Here is a 20,770-nt window from a genome sequence, read left to right as displayed (position 1 = left end):
AAGAAAGAAAGTCGAGTAAGAATGCTGTGTTGGAAGAGGGAAACTCTGCCTTGTAAAATCACGTATCTCACCTTGAGTGACAGAAGGTAAGAAAGGACCCAGTCCAGGCTCAAGCAAAGCAAGCACTTAGTAAGTGACTGCAATCATCTTTAGTGATCACTTCATAAAATTCTACTCTAACAGCAGGTGATGGGTTCAAGAATCTATTTGCCATCATATTATTGACATAGGTATTAGGTGGCTAATAAAGAAGGTGAAGTTCTAGGTAGCATTTTAAATTAATAAGTCCAGAAGACCAAGAAAAAAGAGATAGGGAAGATAGGATTTTAAAGGTATATATGTTTTAAGCAGCACAAAACAAAACTTAAAATTTTATCATGCAGTAAAGCTGAATGTACAGTCACCCAGACTAAGACAATTTAGAGAAAACAAAGTGTCCTGGTCTTAGCAGTGGTAATTCTCAGCCCCAAACATGACAAATTTAAGAAAAGTTACATTTTAAATTTATAGATTTAATTATATTCCTTCTGAAATACGAAAGAAAATAACTCATACCCTAAAAGAAGGTAAGATATGATAATATGATGGTGGCCAATTAATACACATAAATCTATTTTTCTGGACAGACACCAAATTACTTAAGAGGATTAAGAGACAATTCTAGAAGCAGCACTACCTTGAAGATTATTTGGCTTTATAAATACTGATTTCCAAAGTGCTAGAGGGCAAGTCTGAGCAAGCATTTGTGGTCACATGCATATAAGTCCCAACGGTTACTGAGGATGAGAAACTGTCACTATTACTGTACAACTTAAGAAAAAATTCATCTATTCTAATTGCTCACCTGAAATGACCTTGAACAAAATCTCTAAAAGTGTGGTTTGCACTTTTTTTCTTTAGACATAATCTGCTTCATTTTATAATCTAAGCAAGGCAAGCCTAGTACGACTGAGTAGGGGCAAGGCATCGTGTTTCTTACATGCAGAACATGGAGTTTTTCTATTTGGTTCCATCAACTCCCAAGTATTTCAGGCCCATGGAAGCGAGAGTTCCTTCACTGATGACAAGCTTGCTATTTCTAACTTATCATCGACAACCTTCAAGGGGTCCTGTTGAGGCATCCAGACTGCTGTCTGTGTCTGAGGCCAGCGTCTGCTCAGTAGACATGGATGAAATGTCATTGATAGATGACGACTGAGAAGGAGTGGCGTTGCTACTTACTGCTGCATCTGTGCTAAGAAAACCAAATATAATAAAATCTGAGGCACGACATTGCTGCAAATCCAGGCAACGAGACTTTAGTTCATTTCTCAGCTCTGTCCTTTTGTAGTTTCCTATACTATTGGTATAAACAAGAAGTTACTTGACTATACATTTTGAACTTTTCCTGGAGTCTTTCTTTAGGCTCAAAATCCCAATTATTCCTCCGTCTTTCCCTGCAATATTCTCTTTCTTCCCAGTGGCTAAACATCATATATGTACTCATGTATAATCATGTTATTAACTTCTTTAAAAATACCTGCTGGTTTTAAAAAGATATTAAAAGAAAATTGCTGAATTTATCCTAAAACTATCAGTATCACAAAAGGCTTAAGCCCAAGTAGGATTCAAGTGTCATCAGACATTTCAATTATAATCATAAACACTTAGTCCAAGGAAAAAAGCATCAACCTTTGAAAAATTCTTTTGCAATAAAAATACCTTCTAAAAGAAGGATTACATGCAAATTAAAAAAGGAAAAAAAATTAATGGACTCTTGTTTATTTTATTTTTGCTTTCTAAATCCCCAAAGCTGACATGTTAAGGCAAATGAAACTATCCTATTTCCTACTATCTATATTTTAGTCTGGTTTGAACAAAAACAAAACATCCAGGTTCTCAGAGGTAAGTCTTAAATTTGTGCTGAGTTAACAATGAGCACCTAAATTCGTATTGAAGTTATATAATCTCTAGACACTTGACACATTTGTCATGCTGAATATAAAATTCAAGAATAAGAAGCAGTCCAACATGTACTTACATGTGTGTGTGCATGCACTTTCCAGTGGGAGTGGAGTGAGAAAATAAATATAACTAAAGAGTTTTGTTTAAGTAGAACCCTACAGGACACCATAGATACTATGTCTTTAATACTCATACAATTACCTAATTGTTAGTCAGACTTCTACCACTAAGTAAAACACGTAGAAAGATGAGAGAATTATATGAACAATTTTCTCAAAAGAAAACCCAATTCCATTTTATCTAGATTCAAATTAATTTTCATTTTTAACTGGTTGGGAGCAGTACAAAGAGGGTCATGCACATTGAAAAGGCTTTAAACTCAATTTCCTTATCAGCAGCTGTTACAAGGATGAAACAAGAATGTTCATGATATAGTTGGTTCGCTGTCTGGCACAACAGTAAAATGTTAGCTGCCACCACCAGGACAAACCGAAAAGGAGAAGACTATTTCACATAAGGAGTTTTCAAATCCAATGCTGGTCAAGCTGGCACTTAACACACTGTTGCCACTTATAAAAAATGAATAGGGAAAGAAAAATATTATGCAGTCAAACTATTAAAGCAATCACTAACCTGAAGGTTGATCTTTCACAACACCATTCTTGCTTCTTTCTTCCCAATCCATTACTTCTTTGTAAATTAGCTCTTCAAATAGAAATGCAAGTTAAAATGCTTCATCAGTTTCTTTGCATCTCAAAATACTGCTTCCAAATCAATTGGAACCACTCCAAGGGCACTGTGATGTGCTATTTTTAATTGTGATAGACAATTAAGTAATATAGTTTACCTAGACCAAAATATAATTTGATCCATTATACCTCTTCAACCCAGCTATTGAGACAGCCAGGGACTTCCCTGGTGGCGCAATAGTTAACAATCTGCCTGCCAATGCAGGGGACATGGGTTCGATCCCAGGTCCGGGATACCACGTGCTGCAGAGCAGCTAAGCCCATGTGCCACAACTACTGAGCCTGTGCTCTAGAGCCCGCAAGCCACAACTACAGAAGCTTGGACGTTTAGAGCCCGTGCTCCATAAGAGAAGCCACCGCCTGTGCGCTGCAACAAAGAGTAGCCCCCACTCGCCGCAACTAGAGAAAGCCTGCACGCAATCAAGACCCAACACAGCCAAAAAAAAAAAAAAGACAGCCAAAAATGTATGGTAGCTCTGGATCCATGATGAGGGTTTTACAAAGTGGGGGTGAGGGAGAGAAAATGAGAGAGACACACAGAGGGAGAGAGGTGGGGAGAGAGGGAGGGAAAGTACTAGCAAAGTGGCTCTAACAGAACAGTTTAAGTACTGGATACGCGCACATCTTTTTGCACATGTTTTCCTCCATCTTTACTGTGGTTCTCCAAATATAACCCCTCCAGATTGGTCAGAAATTAATCTAATTACCTAAGTTTTTTCTTGGCTTCAATCTCAGTTTTCCTCAATTTTCATTTGTAAGAAAAACTAATTACCTATTAACTAAGCAGCTTCCTAAAATTCTGCTATTCATGAAATAAAATTAGCACACTGCAAGCAGTTAGTGAGGCCTATGGGTGTGCGCACATGCAGGTTGTTAGTATCCCTATATCCCGGGGAGGGGCTCTTGGGAAGGACACATCACCATGTTTGACTTGCGCTGACCATAGTTCTCAATTACTACTGATTCTGCTTTTTTAATGAAAAATTTTTAGTTCAGCCTCTTTTTTACTGGTTTAGTTTGCTGTGGGTTGTTTGGTTAATCTTAGAGTGGTAATAATAACTATATGCATATGTTTGATCTGCAATTTTCCCCAAACTCTTATTTTAAAACACATAAATAACTACATGGCTTACAAATACAGCAGAAGTTCACATGACCCCAGTGGGGTCTCCCACGTCTGCTTTACAGAGACCTGTGAATTGGGGTTACTCAACAATTTGCAACATGTTGTCAAGGTAAGTGTGATACAATCACTGAATTTAGTTTACAAACCAAGATTTCATAATGTAAGATTGTGTGAAAAAGCCTTTATTTTTCTCTTTTGAAGCAAATAATATGCAATTCATACACGTTCCTCTCTAATTCTGTTATCTTCAAGTTCTTTTTCTATTGGGAAATAGGAAGAGAGAGGATAAATGGGCTTCAGGGTTTCTCAACCCTCTCTTAGAAAGGCTATTGTCAAAAAGTGCAGGCATGAAGCAGAGGCAAGTGTTTTTTCTTGATGCCACACTGAAGTGAAATTAGAACAGACTAAGCCACACAATGATTTCATATTTGCACAGTATAGAACACTTCACAGATACCTCTGCTTTGCCTACCTGTATACAATGTTGGCAACATACACTTTTTTAAAAATCTTGCCCCATTGCAAGAAATGTCATAAGTAACAATCAAAATAAGTTCCGTCTTTACCTTTCCATTCTTCAATTGCATGTTCTCTTTCTTCCAACTGGGCATCATAAATTTGAGGTGGTGGCTAAAAGTTAAATTACAGCTAAAGTCAATAGTTAAAAAAATAATGAGGCATGAAGAAAAAGAATCACTTTGTAAGATATTTGTAAAATATTTATAATATGGATATAGTTTCATTAAATACTTGGCTTATTAAAGATTTCTTTATAAGTATGATTTCCATCAGTTTCAGAATCAAAATAATTGAGGAAAAGTTAACCAAAAAAATAGAGCATTATAGTCCTCTTAATAATCACACTCTAAAGACATCTGCCCAAATGTAATTATAAAATTAGTAATCACAGGCTGCTTCTTAGAGATCCACCCTGGACAAGGTACAGAAGCTGCAAAACACATTTCAAGTTTATATTTCTTCCTGTTAGAACTCCCAAACTCACCCCCCAATTCATAAATGGACTGCTTCAAAAATTTGCTTAAAATCATGTGTTTATAAATCAAATTCTTTTCATATAAAACAATGTTTAAAATGGTGGTTAAATGCATAGGCCAAGACATAATAATGAGCATGCCACTATGTGGTTATTTCACTTCCAGCTAAAGACCATCCATACCAATGCTGCTACAGAAAAATGCACATGAGCACCAAACTCAGAAGTGGAACCCCCCTAGCAGGTACCTCTGGGGAAGGATGAACAAACTTGTGATTTTCAGGAAGTTTCTTAGCCTGACTGGGTGCCTAAACAAGATGATGTAAAGCAAAGCCCAAGGCACAGTGCCAGGTACACAAATGGATGCCTAAAAAAGGTGATATTATGATCACACATCAGCATCTGCATAAATGAAGATAATTATATCACCACAGCATAAGCATGTTCACTCCTGAGGTACTCTGAGTAGAGCCCCACTAACAAGAGTCCCAAAAGGGGTTGTGAGCCATGTTACGTGGCCTCGGTGTAATCAGGAGTCCTTTTAAATCTAGGACTTTATGTACCCATTCCAGACTAACAGACAGAAGGTCCAAGGAAATGTATGCCCTGCCTTTACACATAAGTCTTTTCAAAATAGATGCTTACCGCTTCTGCTTCAGCAGGGTCATACCAAACAGTGATATAAGGGTGACGCAAAGCTTCATCTACAGAGATTCGCTTGTCGGGATCTATCACTAACATTTTTGATAGTAAGTCTCTGGCTTGACTTGCTAGGGTAAAAACAAATATTAGATTACTAAAGTAATACCGTTAACCTGAAAATCACACAATAAAGAACTAAATGTGATAGAGACAGAACAAAAATATATTAACTTTGAGAAACTGTTGATAGCTTCAAGATTATTAGAGTCTTTTTCTTTAACAGTAAGTCAAGCAGCCACTTCCAACTACAAACCAGGCTTTCAAATGTGCTTTCAGCTTCTGAATTTGGAAGGGAGAAGGACAGGGCACAAGGCTGAGAAGCCACGTCCAGGGAGGGTGCAGGAGCTAAGCTAAGGGTGTCACTGCCAAGAATGCAGGCATGAAGCAGAGGCAAGTGTTTTTTCTTGATGCCACATCGAAGTGAAATTAGAACAGACTAAGCCACACAACGATTTCATATTTGCACAGTATAGAACACTTCACAGATACCTCTGCTTTGCCTACCTGTATACAATGTTGGCAACATACACTTTTTTTAAAATCTAGAGATTAGTAGTTAGAAAAAAATCCAACAACTTCGATAACCTGGTTAAATATAAGGCTCACCTAGGTTTTAGCAATTAAAATTCACTAGTATAGGCAAAGAAGAGATGGGGCTTTTCTGAACGAGGCACAGTTTATCTTGATGTAGAGAGAAACAAATCTATTCTTTCTCTTAAAACACTTAGTGATAGGCACAGGAGAAGGGGAGAAGGAGCCTTTTAAAATTTCTGACTGTTCAACTGGGCTAGAATCTTTATTCAAGTATTCTTTATACCTGAAAACTGTTTGAATTCCATTTGCTGTAATTAACATAAGAGTCTTTCAGAGTGATGTAAATATTTTGACCACAGCCTTCAGTTACGTCACTTTATTGAGGACAAAACTTCTAGGTCTTTAAGCTTTCTTTCTGAAATGCCTTCATTCTACCTGTAAATGACTTTGAGGGTTTCAACTATTTTGTCTCTCAATATTCGCAGGTTTTAGAATGCAAACATATAGTGAAAGCTTCACCCAGTATAAGAAAAAATGATATCTTACTTTTAATTTTGTCTCGTTCAGATTCTGATGGGAATATCCAATCTGGAAAGAGTTCTTCAAATTTGATTCCAGGATACTTTGGTCTGTTTTCTACGTAATTCCTCACTGTTGGCTGAAGTTTCTTCATGAAATCTGCAGATGGTGTTCCTAGCTGCTCAATAACTTTATTCCACTGATCAATATCTAAGGAGTCTCTTGAGGAAAATACAACTGAAATGCCTTATATTCATATTACATAAAGTAGCATCATTCAAAGAAAAACTTAAATTATATTTATACTTATCAACAAGTAATTAAATAGGCCACCTCACTGGGTCAGCAGAAGCATTCTGAAATAATATTCGAAAAAGGTTTGGGCTCCAAGTTAAGACTATTTAAAAAAAACTCTGCATCTTTATAAACTCTGATCATAGTTTATTAAATCAACACGATGAAGTCTATATGCCTTCCCATTCTAGATCAAAATAAAGTTATCTTGTAACTGAAGAACACCTATGACTGAAAGGCTTAAACATGAAATTAGGTAGTAATTATATAGGCAAATTGAAATCAGTTCTCATAATAAAACTATGTTAGATCTAAAGCTCCCTAAAGTAGAGAGACCTATCTGATTGCTCAATTTACAGCTGGGAGCCACCCCTGCGAGGCAGGTCTGGAGGGATGGGGTGCATGAGGGGGTGGGCAGGAGCCAAGGCTCTGGACTTTCTGAGCTCTCACCATGTCCTTTCCCACTGTAGCTGTGCTTACATTGAGCAGTGACAGCTTTGAGAGGTCATTCTGTTTTACTTGGCACTGACCCGGACCATCACTGCAATACAAAGGAGTGTGTTTCATTTCCTTTCAAAGTATATGACCTGGGTTTCAGACTCCATTGTGTATTAGACATTCACTAGGTGTCAGGCAGTCAATCTCCCTTGGGTCTCACCTTCCTATTTGTAAAATGCAGACAATACCAGCTTTGCCTCTTTCATTTGGGGCTTGAGATAACTGGCAAGATGAATGTGGAAAGGGATTCTATTGATAAAACCATAAAAATTATACAAGAGAACGCAAGCCAGAGGAATCAAATAAACAGCATCTTTAAAAAGTGACTAATTGAGGTATGTCTTAGAAAAATAAAATGACATCACTGTGAAAGAACCTAGGGAACAGACACATGTTCTTTAAAGAACAAAGGAGGAGGCCCTCTCGCTTCCTGTAATGTCTTTCTTCTTGCTGGTACACCATCCACTGGAGGATTCCATCACCAATCAAACAATTTTTTTTCTCCCATCTTAAAGCAACAGCCACTCTCCTTTGAACATCGTAGCTTAGCTACCATTCCCATTTGCAGCAAAACAGAGTTGTCTATACTTGTATCTCTAACTCCCAGCCTCTCAAATTCTCTCTTAAACATCCTCTCATCAGACTTTTCCCCCATCACTTCATGAAAACTGCGCCCATCAAAGTTGCAGGTGACCATCCGTCAATTCTCAGTCCTCACCTTTTTGACAGTGTCAGTGAGCCTCCCTCAGTAACCTGCTTCCTGGCCTCCAGGGTCCCTTGCTCTCTGGGAGGTGCCTGCTTAAAGCTTTCTCTTTCTCTTAGGCCATGTGGGGACAGGAGTTCCTTTTCTACCTCAGGTTACGAATCTAAAACAAATCTCTGAGAACTGCAATCTGGTTTCTGGAAACTTTTTCTATCTAATGTTGGAAAAAGTTAGCAAAATTGTCTTTGGAAAATGATGTAATCTCTGTGTATGTTCTGAGAATGACAGTAGGTGACGTTATACATAAAATTATTATTACTGACATTGCAAGATGTTAATATGTAAATTAAGAATTTTAAATTACTTAATAGTGTACCAAAGAGTTCCTACACTTTTCATTTCTGTACTTTCTGAAGAAAACCTTTAATTAATTAAAGAAAGGAAAGTCACAAAATGAATTAAAAATTGAGACAAACTGAATGTTAAGTAGATACTTCTAATTATGTATCTTTAGGGCATTCCCTGGCAGTCTGGTGGTTAGGACTCTGCGCTTTCACTGCTGTGGGTCCAGGTTCAATCCCTGGTGGGGGAACTAAGATCCCACAAGACTTGTGGCATGGCCATCAATCAATCAACCAATCTTTAGAATACATCAACTTTTCCCTTTTTAAATGAATTTATTTGCAAATTAAAGATCTCCTTTTTTACATATTGAAACAACTGAATCTAAGGTAAGGCTATGGAAAATTGCTAGAAAATTTATTAGAACAAAATAAAATGCTGTATTTAACTTCACATAAAATCTGTGATGTGAAAAATGTCAAGGAAGGTAAATAAAATGATAGGAATAAAATCTTTTCATTCCAGGTCTGTGTTGTGAAGAATTTATATTACAAATAAACCAACCTCATAAAATTATAAAAAACTAAAATTACTTTAATAAAATACATATAAAACATGACTATATAACTTAATTTCTTTTAAAGATAACCATCAATCTGCCAGCAGAGACCACTTTCATAACAAAAAACAAAATCAAAAGACTAATGAAAATTTTAGGTGGTTAGAACACAAATGAAAAAGGGTATACGTGAAGAACCATGTTAGAGCAAAAAATATTGAAGATGGAAGAATATGAGGAATATGAGAAAAGAAAGCTATTGAAACTATCATATATCTACTCTCCTTTATGCTATATGTCATTAATATGATCTGCTGACCACAGTATAAGTTAATCTTTTGCATTTTATATTTATTTAAATGTCTGTTAAACTTCCCCAGTGTGTCACAAAATAACCTAAGTGGATCTTCTAAAATTTTCTACAAAATGTCAGAAGAGTAACAAAACAAAAAAATGTAGCAAATATTGTTTCTCACAAACTTTTAACTTTAATCTTTTTCATTTAGGTCTTTATGTAGTGTGCTTCAGTTCTTACTTTGGAGGAAAATATTTTAATTCATCCTGGTAACTAATGAAATAGTATATTAAACAAATTAAACAAATTACAAATTATTGGCCTATTAAATTTAGACAACAGCTTTCTAGATAGCTAAATTAACTGAATTAACTAAACAGAATTTTCATTTAAATATCAGAATACATTTGTCAAAGAGTAAATACATTTCTTATAAGCTATTTTTAATAAAATTAAGAACTAATATAAATTGGTTTAACTTAATTCTATGCCTCAATAAAATTGTTACAGGTAGTCAAGCAAAAAAGAAACATAAAATGGAACCATTTGGTGTGTGACACTAATTTAACAAACATAATCAAGACCCCCTTAGAATACAGTCTAGAATTATGACATTTTCCTTTTGACCTCCTGCTGCCCTTGGTATTTATGGAAAACATGGCCGGGAAGGTCCCCCGGGAAGGATACGATCAGTGCCTTGGAATATCACACAACCTTTCACCAGCTCTCCCATGATGCAACCCACTGACCAGATATCAACTGAAAATAAAGTGAAATGAAAAAATTATGAAGTGCCATGAACAAAACAAAGGTGAGGAAAAGGATTCTAACAGTGTACTAAACACACAAACAAGGAAAATAAATTGCTAGTAACGGGTGAACTTTTTTACACAGTATGAAATATTGCTGACCTCTATTTTGGCCTTCGGTTTGCAGCAATCTTTTAGTGCCAAAGAGTCCAATACTTTACAGCTTCAGAAACAAACAAAGTCCCAGAAACAAGAAGTGCCTGTCCCCACAAAGCTGTTTCCAGGCACATGCCCACCCCTGCCCCCAGCCTTCGTGGTTAGTGCTGGGTCTCTCCCTGTGAAGGATACAGTCTCTTCCTGGGAACAGGACTTTATGGAGGACCATTTCTGCCATGATGCACCCGACAGACCAGATGTCCACTACCAAACACCAGGTGATTAAAACCAGCCAGAGACTCTCCAACACATGTCCTTTCTCAAACCCCCTCCCAAACAAAGACAAACCCAGCTTGTCAGCAGGACTTTTGTAAAATATGAACACCACGCCTCCACAATGATCCCTTTTTAAACTGTCAAGTCAGCAGGGCCTCACAGGGACAGGCTTGTCTGGGCTCCAGGTGAGGGCCAGAGGTGCCCCAGCTTCTGGCTGTTCACCATCTTCTGTGGGGGCCCAGCTGAATTACAGGCCTCAGGTGACCAGGCAGAGGGCTATTTATTGCCTCTGCTGCTGGGGGTGGGGTGAGAGAAGCTAACAGGGGACCTAATTTTCTCTCATGTCCACAGAGGACTGGAAGCCCACAGAGCTGTGTCTCTCAGAATGGGAGCACAGGTTATAAAACATCTGAATAAACTTGAAGCATAACTCATTTCAGATGACTTAGGCAAACTTTCAGATTCTTTTTTTTAACACGTGAATGTGAGTTAGTTCTTTTTGACAAATTTTTCAAAAGTTAAGCTTCAAAGAGCTCTGATATTGCTTGAATAAGTTTTGCTGTGAAAAAAATACCAATTTTACACACAAAAAGCACATGTTGTATTATTCCATTTATATCAAGTTCAAAAATAAGCAAAATCAATCTCTGTTGCTGGAAATCAGGATAATGGCTTCCTTTGGGGATTGAGATCCAGAGCGGGGCTGGGGAGGCCTTGGGTGCTGCTCGTTATGTGGGTGTGCTCCCACTGAGCTGCACACTCGGGATTTGCATACGTTTCTGTAAGTATGTTATACTTTGATAAACGTTCAAAAATATTAACTTCAAAAGTGAATTTTTAAAGTGGATAATTTTAGCCAATGGAAATATAAAATTAATTATTTCTCATCTGTGAACTCTGATAACCTATGTATAACACAGCCTCCACATTATACTTCATACAGTTCACAGGAAAGAGAAAAAAACTAGTGATGACGAACAGCACTATTTTTACACATCTCGGCCTCTTCCAGTTCTGTCTGTACTCACCGTTCTCTTTGTAGCCCATGCCCAGGATGACTTCAGGTGCCCGATAATACCGCGTTACCACGTAGGGGGTCATCATAAAGTTGGTGCATGCTGTGCGAGCCAGGCCAAAGTCAAGGATCTTAAGGGTACAGTCTGACTTTACTACAATGTTGCTAGGTTTCAAATCCTAGGGCAGAAATGATTTAAATTAATAAAAGGAACCAAAGCATGCTAAGTAAACAATCTCACATTGGTAAGGATTTGTGAGGTATGTGAGAGTGCTGGGAGGAGGAGGAAAGTTAGAATTGAACCCTGGGATTTTGGAACCATTTTGGAAAATCCTACTCTCATATTGAAACTAATACAAATCAACCTAGAGAGGCCATATGGTTGCCCTTACCCCTGTGTGGAAACCTTCATGACACTCCTTTGCTTAAAACTTCTGAGAACTTCTACAACACCCTCTCCTCCCTCACTCCACGCCTGGTCATCCTTCAGTTCCCAACACTCTGGCTCTTCCCTGCTGTCCAATACAAATATAACTCAACCCACATGTGTAATTTACATTTTCTAACAGCCACCTTAAAAAAAGTGACTAGAAAAGGTAAAATTAATTTTAGTAATATTTTCCTTTACTCCAATACAGTATATTTCCAGAATATTCATTTTAAAATGTAACCAACATATAAAATTAATGAGATATTTTACATTCTTTTTATTTGGTACTGTCTTTGAAATCCAGTGTTTATTTACAATTATAGCCACACTCTGAGTACTGAATAGCCTCAGGTGGCTAGTGGCTATAATACTGGACAGCACATGGCTAGAATTCTCTGACCCTGGAATCTTCCAAAGGCTTCTTCTTTCCTTTGAAGAAGAATCCCATGATTACCAACCCCAACTTCCCACCCTTCCCTGGGACCTACCACTCCCCACCACACATACTACCCTCAAAGTCCCTCCTCTGCCCCTCCCAGCACGGGCTCTGTAAGAGGAGGCCTCAAGGGTCTCTCTGTGCTTTCAGCTCTTAGCCCGGAGTTTGGCACAGCAAACTCTCAGAAAATGTTTGCTGAGTGAATGTACACATCATACTCCACCACACTCTCAACACAACCTATCACTTCTGCAGTTTTTTCCTTCATAACTCTAGGGACTTTCTCCATGGTGATCCCCCACATCCCAGACCCTTCCTCAGGCCACAGGAATTTGACTCTTGCCTTGGACTCCAGCCTACAAACTCACCCTAGAAACTATGACTTCTAAACAATCCACATCTATTCTTTTCACAAGTGCTTTCCAATGTGTAGCTACAACGTCAAACTGCCAAGTCACACCACACAGTAAGACCATCACTTTTAGTGACGTTGCAGGCCCAGCACCTGGCTGAAACTTTCCAATCGATGTGTCACCAACTGGCATAGGTGTGCCTTGAGTGATGGCTGCCAGGTGTTATTGGGATAAGCAGAAAAACACTTAAAAATTACATCAGCTAAAATTATGTTTCATTACTGCTAAGCACTCTCTTTCTAAACATCCGGAATTCAGTAAAATATAACTTATAAATATATATCACTTAAAAACATAATTAAAATTCCCACCAAGCCCATGCAGATGCACTGGTCCCTGGCTGGCCCCAGAGAACTTCCGCTGTGCATGTCCCGATGTGTAGATGTGCTGTGGGGAGCACTGCCAACTCACCCACAGCTGCTATTCTGCACAAAGGAAAGCAAGCGAAGAATCAGCCCCACGCTCAAACCAGTGACCCCTTCCTGTGAGAAGGCAGTAATACAGCTAAGGTAAAACAAACCAATCTGTTTCTGGATTCCTTTTTTAAAACCAAAGAGTATGGCAAGAACAGGCATTTCATAATACAAATTACTAACATAAAATAATGCTCAACTTCATGAAAATTAAAAACCCAAATGACAAGGAACAATTTTTAGTCTCTCTTCTGGCAATGAGGAAAAGAATGGCAATATCCAGTGCTGGAGGAAGAAGCAGAAACAGACCCTTCCTTACACTGTTGGTAGGGACGTCAATAGGTGCTTTCTTTTTAGGAGACTGATGTTTTTAAAATTTTGAGATATCTATACTTTACCACCAGCAGCCCCTGAAATCCAACCTGGCCCTGAACTAACACAGCGCCACATGAACAAGGATGATTAGAGTAGTGCCACCGGCCAGTCTGATGAACTGCTGTGTGATTAGTAGACATGCCCATTCCAGCCACCTCCACCTGTCAGAAGATTGTCCTCTTGCACTGATTTTGTTGGAACAATGCACTTTACTGCCATCTGCTGGAAAACTGTGATAATAAAATGCAAACCAAGCTGTCAAAGGTGTGGCTTGTTGCCCTGGCAGGACTGGGAGAGGCAGCCCCGCCTCCCAACGCTTGCCGATGGGAAGGTGCTTAAAGAGGTCTCAGGGTGCCTGAGGGCTCCCCACATGCACAGCCGCTCTCCCACCAGTCTCCACACACAACCAGAAGAAGCTTTCCACAAACGAACTGGACTTGTAGTTTGAAGATGGCAGAGTAAAGACAGTTCTGCCCCTTCAAATCTTGAAAACCACTCCGAACAAGAAACACACATTAAAATAAAAATGACACCTAAATTTAGGGGCTTGACCCAGAGTGCGGGGATGGCATCACTGGGGCAGCCAATAAGGGTGCACAAAATATCTGCAACCAAAAAAGGGCAAGAGCAGAGGTGTGGAAGGTTGAGGCCGTTGCTATTCCTGGTCAGTTCTCGGTCGAGAACCCACTGACTGAAGAGGTGTCCTAAGAGGGAGAACCCTGCACATTGTAACAAGCGTCCACTGCCTTGATTTCCCCACAGGTACCTATGATCCCTTACTCAGGTGACTGTACCTGGGAACAGCAGACATTTGGAGAAGTGTTAGACACAAGTTCTAAGTGGATACTGAAAGTCAAAGACTCAGAGCAACATCATGCCTCCTCTGGCTGGTCGGGGGCGGGGGGGTGAGTTGTGGAGGCCAGGTAATAAATGGAGACTGGTCCAGATCTCTTCCAGCTATATTATGACACAGGCCTAGGGCAAAACTGTGAAAGAATATTGCTGTTCACCTCACATGAGTGTGAATGGTTTCTGATCGTCTTTTCTTATCAGTATGGAAGAATGCATCTGCCCAGTCAAAGGCTACATGCCACACCTGAGGCCTTATTAATCTGCTCTAGCAACGACACCGTGTCCAGCACAAGCAGCTGCAATCAGGACTACTGATCAGCTAAGGCTCGATGGTCTACATTCTCTAGCATCCATCTAGTTTCTTCAAGGGCTGGACTAGTGAATTAAACTGAGCTATGAGGGACCACCATCCTCGCATTCTTTGGGTTTTAATGGCAGCATTAATCTCCTCCATTCTCCCCCACCTCCCAGAGTTCAATAATGTTTTTGATGTACTATCTTGAGGGGGGCAGTTTCAGGTTTCCACTTGGCCTTCCCCATCATAACTCTTACCTCACAGACCAGAGAACCAACGTAGGGGTCACTCTGCTAAGAGTACCAACTGCCAACTGTATTAGTTCCAATCACACACTCGAGGACTGGGGAGATGACTGTTGGGTGGGTCCATGGACCCTGTGGCCCATTGTGAGCCACCAGACTTAGACCCCTCAGGAATGAAGGTCTGGGTCACACTGAGGTAAGGCACAGAGACCTGCCAAGGTGATGGCTGAGGGTATGAATAATGGAGAATGGAGAGAATGAGTACCTGTTGTGGCTCCGAGGTCAACTGTAGTGAAAGGGGCTATAGTTGGTCCCTTCCCCTCAGTAAGGGAGGCCCACAGGGAGCCTGAGGGGGCTGCTCCTGACCTGTGTGGAGAAGCAGAGCTGAGGGGGGCAAGGGTGGATGGTGGTAGCCATGAAAATGCGTACCTGGCTCTCTGCTGTGGGACTGCAACTGACAGACACCCCACTGAGGTACCCTGACCCTCCCCTCTGCTTATGACAAGGCCACACACCCCACAGTGGCTCTTGGCTAATGACTGCATGGGGAAGGAGGTCCATTCTTATGAGATACCAGATTCCTCTGACGGGCAGCTCCCAACCCTCCTTCGTGCCCTCTCTACTCCAAGGGGTCAGACTGGGCTGACCCCTGTCAGCTTCCCCACCTCCTCTGACTCACTCCCTCTGTTCTTCCTCACAGGCCTTCTCCCCATGCATCTCTTGCATGTCTAATGCCATCGTGCTACACTAATGCCTTCAATGAAAAACCCCACATGCTCTATGGGGAGGGAAGGCAGCAGAAAGGAATAAATGACTTGGCTGAGTAGAGTAAATTCCAACCTCAGTGAGTGGCCCGCAGTGAAATAATGTGGACCACAACACCTGGGAAGGGCTTAGGAATTGAACGACAAGTACTGTGGAAGGCAGGATGGGGCAGGGAGCAGGACACTGAGGGATCTGGGGTGGGGGAAAGTTCACAGAAAGGTAAAGGTAGACCTCCCAGATCCACACAGAGGTGTTGGTTCCTTTTACTCCTACTGGCCTATTATCTAGAAAAACTGAAACCAAGTTTCCAGACTCAGGCCTCAAGCACAATACCAACAGATCTGTTGGTATGAGGCACAGGAAGGGCATGGGTGAGGGGCCCAGCCTGAAGACAGGGTGCTGTAGCGAAGGTCTGCATTTTGCCACATGAGAACTTCAGCCCCACCCCACAAAGCCTTTCATACCAGCAGCCAGATTGCTCTCCCTCAGTCAAGAGACCGGAGCCTTTTCTAGAGAAACTAAATGATGTCCAGAGAAAAGACCTGCAAACAGAGACACCTGTGGCTATGTGTTGCTCTAGAGAAAAACCCCTCATTCAACAATCCCAACCCATGCACTTCCACTTGGCCTTCTAATCCTTCAGTCTTAAATAGGACCAGTGACAAAAGGTCACCAGACGTTTGAGGAAAACCTCACACGTGACAGCGAGAGACCAAATGCACTAAAACAAACAAACAAAACAAAACAAAACAAAACCTCAGGGGAAAGGAAAACACTGCAGGCAGCAATAAGAAAACTTCAAAGGGACTTCCCTGGCAGACCAGTGGTTAAGACTCCCAATGCAGGGTGCATGGGTTCGATCCCTGGTCGGGGAACTAAGATTCCGCATGCCACACAGCGTGCCTAAAAACAAACAGGAAAAACCCAGAAAACAAACTTCAAAGAAATTCTAGCCTTGTAGAGATGATAGTGTCTCCATGCAAGAAGAACAAAATGCTATTTACCACAGCCAAGACATGGAAGCAACTTAAGCGCCTATCAACAGACGACTGAATAAGATGTGGTATGTGTGTGTATATATGGAATTACTCAGCCATAAAAAAAGGAATGAAATACTGCCATTTGTAGCAACATAAATGGACCTAGAGAATATTATACTTAGTGAAATAAGTCAGAGAAAGACAAATACTATATGATATCACTTGGAAGCTAAAAACGATACAAATTAATATATATACAAAACAGAAACAGACTCACAGATATAGAAAACAAATTTGTGGTTAACAAAAGGGAGAGGGGGGGCTTCCCTGGTGGCGCAGTGGTTGAGAATCCGCCGGCCGATGCAGGGGACACGGGTTCGTGCCCCGGTCCTGGAAGATCCCACATGCCGCAGACCGGCTAGGCCCGTGAGCCATGGCCGCTGAGCCTGCGCGTCCGGAGCCTGTGCTCCGCAACGGGAGAGGCCACAACAGTGAGAGGCCTGTGTACCGCAAAAAAAACAAAAACAAAAACAAAAGGGAGACGGAAGAGGGGTATGGGATTAACAGATACAAATTAGGGGTATGGGATTAATAGATACAAACTACCATATATAAAGTAGGTAAGCAACAGGGAAATACTGTATAGCACAGGGAATTACACCCATTATCTGGTAATAGGGAATGTAATCTGAAAAAATACTGAATCTAAATATAGGCTTAGCTGTGAAAAGCGTTTACAGGGTCACGATGACGTAAAACACACTATGGACACTGATCCAAACCAATTACATTGTAACTATACTGGGAGGACAGGGGGACAGGAAAGGTGGCAGGTGAAGGGCACGATTGGTGAAAAAGAGCTAAATCAGTACCTTATGTCCCAAACTGAAGAAAGATCAACAAATAGAGATCTCATCATATTATTTCAAGATATGGAGATAAACACCAAAATAATAGCTAAAAGAACTGAAAGAATTTGTTCTGGGGAGAGAGAAATAAGAGGGAGGAGGTGGGGGCTCTTTTTTAGTAAGTATTTGTAAAACTATTTGATCCTTGATAAAAATACAAAACAGATCGACCAACTTATTCAGCAAATTGCAGAACAATATATGTACAAGATGATCCTGTTTTTGAAAAATATAAGTTAAAAAGGACGTAAGTATAGACAGATATGCTGGTATTAGCATCAGTAAGAAAATGTGTCAGTGTAAAGTTAGGAAGGAAACACACCCAACTGCCATCACTGGCCTCCTCCAGGTGACAGGTGGGCTGGGGACTTCCATTCAATTTTTTGAATTATACAAGGTAAAAATTGGTGGGAATCCAGGTGTTTTATTTTTCAAGTAATTAAATTTTATGTTTAGAACAAAACCATCTTAGTAAGCAAAACCAAATTTGTGTATTTATGCCTATCGTATAGTATACAGAAAAAAGGACAGGAAAAGTTCACAGAAAACCGTTAACAGGCTTAAAGGGATAACTGCAGTTCATCACCTCTTGGGACCTGGAGGGGTGGTGGGTGTGTAAACAGGTGCCTTATCTACCTTTCCCACAATGACCACGTGGTACTTTCACAGCAGACACAAAGTCTGGCAGACTCACAAATGTGTGAACAGGAGGGCATAAGACAAGGGGAGGGACACCCAGTGGGGAGGTAAATGGGATGGAGAGGTGGTTGGCGGAATCATGCTGGGCAAACCAAAACTTTCTCGGACCTTCTGGTCCGCAGGCATGGGCCTAAACCGCAGGGACGGAACATCACCTAACACAGGCACGTGCATGCTGCAGCTCTTACAAGACCCCCTAAAATGGGAGGATATTGCTGCCCCATGTATGTCTGGGCCCAAGAGGGGAGATACAAGCAAGACAAACTGTTTCCTTTTACAAAATTAATAAGGCCTGACATAATGAAGCCTAATAATCTGGGAACTTATTCTCAGTTAAGACTTTAATACAAAATGTATTTAAGAGAAATTAGGAGTGCCTTAATTTATATAAAGGTCTGTGAATATTTTTGAAGAGAAATAGAATGTTATGCTGGGAAATCTTTATTTTTAATTAAAAAGACCAATGTTACTATTTTTAAAGCAAGTTTGTCAACAGTATTTATATAATTTAAACTGAACACTTGGCGGCAGCAAAGGCTGTATTTTAAATGACTGAAGGCTGGTCAGGAATCTTTGTGCCAGGTGCCCAACAGGCACTGGGAGGGCCAGGACTGGCCTCAGGCTGCAGACCTCACTCAGGCCTCAGGCCTCATGCTCACAAGGGGCAAGAGTTTGGCCCTCTCTGGATTGGTGGGCTCTGCTACTGTGTTAGGTCTCTGATCAGTGGCTGTGATGGAAACAGCCTTTCCTGGCACCCAACAGATCCAAAAGAATTACTACTACTACACCATCAAAAATCTCTCTATTCTTTTTTGTATGAAAAGGCTTCATTGTTTTTGTCTCACTATCTTCTTCCCCCCACAGATTTCAGTTCAGAGAAAATACAACTTCTTGCTGTTGAAACACAATATTGAAAGACAGTCTGTCAACAAAATTAGTATAGTAATAATTTAAGGAATGCTAAGAATGTTTTCAATAAAACTATCTCTGCCTCTAGTCTCACTCAACATTATAGTTGCTAAAAAACCAAACAAACAAAAAACCAAACAAAAAAACACAACTCTATCATAATCTGCCCACACAGCAGTACAAGTGAAGAAAATAACAAAAACTCATAAAACCAGCTTAGAGAATCTCTCTCTGGTTTTTAAATATGTACCCCCTGACAGGCAACACCATCATTCAAATTCCAGCCTTGGCCTAGTCAAAAGGTCCGCCTGGAACCTTTCCGAAAGCTCCCACCAGTATGGCTGGGATGCTGGAGTGGTAGAATTTTACGATGTAAGCAATGAACACTTGGGCCATAATTCACATAAGACTTCTCAAGCAACTGTATCATATACTACTTGGCCTCTAACTTTCCCCCACCCCAAGTCCAAATTCCTTGCTCACTAAAAATGGGATTTCAAATATGGAAAAACTATTAACACCAGGTAAATCTGGGTAAAGAGTAAAGTTCTTTGTCCTATTCTTGCAATTTTTCTCTAAGTTTTAAGTTACTTTCAAATAAAAACTTAAAAAAAAAAGAAGTATTTTTCTGCAGTACTAGTCTGAACAGCTGGCTCATGCCTGCATCCAGGGTGGCTCACATGGGCCCAGGCAAACCAGGCATTCCACAAATGTCTTCTAATCTCAACTATATTTGGAAGAGTAACATGATCCCATAGTTTATTTGGATTTTCGACATTGACAAATTTTTAAAAAATATTATGTTCTTTTGTAACTGGAGATTATGACAACGAAATGATTGTGATTAAAAAACAAAACAAAACAATATGGTATCACTACTTACTCTATGAATTATACCAGCTGAATGTAGATGTTTAATACCACAGAGCATCTGGTAAAGAAGGTAGGACATTCTTTCATGGTCCAACTCCATATGAATAACCTGACATAAGTTAGCATCCATTAATTCCATAACCAAATACCTGGGGAAATAAATGATCAGCCATGTACACATGAAAATTATCCAAAATTCCTTTATGGTTATTAAACTAGAATTTTTATGAAATAGTAATAACTTACCACCTAGTCACTGCACTGGCTAAAGTAAAAAGATAACTTGTTTTCCCTAAACATTTAAAGGTATCTTGAAAAGAAGCAAATGTATAATGAAAGTTTGTAAAAGTTTTCAAAAAATGAAAACAACTAACAACAAAATGCCTTTCAAGTTAAATACAAAACAATTTTTATATCATAGTAAATAGAATCTCAAACATTCAAATTCTCCTATATTTAAACATTTTTGCTATTGGATCATTCTTACCAATATAGAAACCATGCTGTTATTGCTCTCAGCTTAAGAAAACTTTGACCTTACTTCCCCCACCAGCTACCATCCTATATTTTTGCTCCCTATGCAAGCAAAACTCCCCAAAGAGGTGTCTATACTTATCATCTCCAATTTTTTCTCCCATTTTTCCTTAATCCCACTTTAATCAGGCTTTTGCCCCCACCACTTTGCTGAAACTGTCCTCAAGGCTCCATGTCAGCCTTCCGTG

The 20,770-nt window shown here is 39.9% G+C and overlaps 1 protein-coding gene across 6 annotated transcripts in view; it reads right to left on the bottom strand.

Annotated features, from left to right (window-relative positions):
- Nucleotides 1-1,086: 1,086 nt before the first annotated feature.
- The window catches only part of MAPK9 (mitogen-activated protein kinase 9), a 36,565-nt gene continuing 16,881 nt past the window's right edge, over nucleotides 1,087-20,770 (bottom strand). The window contains exons 4-11 of one of the 6 annotated variants that reach the window (XM_065874177.1): nucleotides 20,059-20,197; nucleotides 11,469-11,634; nucleotides 10,357-10,428; nucleotides 6,596-6,778; nucleotides 5,459-5,583; nucleotides 4,386-4,449; nucleotides 2,574-2,649; nucleotides 1,087-1,234 (exon numbers count right to left, since the gene is read on the bottom strand). In XM_065874177.1, the coding sequence (XP_065730249.1) occupies nucleotides 1,087-1,234; nucleotides 2,574-2,649; nucleotides 4,386-4,449; nucleotides 5,459-5,583; nucleotides 6,596-6,778; nucleotides 10,357-10,428; nucleotides 11,469-11,634; nucleotides 20,059-20,197 (973 nt within the window). Of the gene's footprint in view, nucleotides 1,235-2,573; nucleotides 2,650-4,385; nucleotides 4,450-5,458; nucleotides 5,584-6,595; nucleotides 6,779-9,946; nucleotides 10,019-10,202; nucleotides 10,232-10,356; nucleotides 10,429-11,468; nucleotides 11,635-20,058; nucleotides 20,198-20,770 lie in introns of those variants that run through there. The other 5 variants (XM_065874181.1, XM_065874179.1, XM_065874180.1 and 2 more) reach the window with 5 other exon arrangements.

This window comes from Phocoena phocoena, chromosome 3, assembly GCF_963924675.1.
Source record: "Phocoena phocoena chromosome 3, mPhoPho1.1, whole genome shotgun sequence".
NCBI classification, from domain to species: Eukaryota; Metazoa; Chordata; class Mammalia; order Artiodactyla; family Phocoenidae; genus Phocoena; species Phocoena phocoena.
This window is presented reverse-complemented; position numbering and strand designations above follow the sequence as displayed.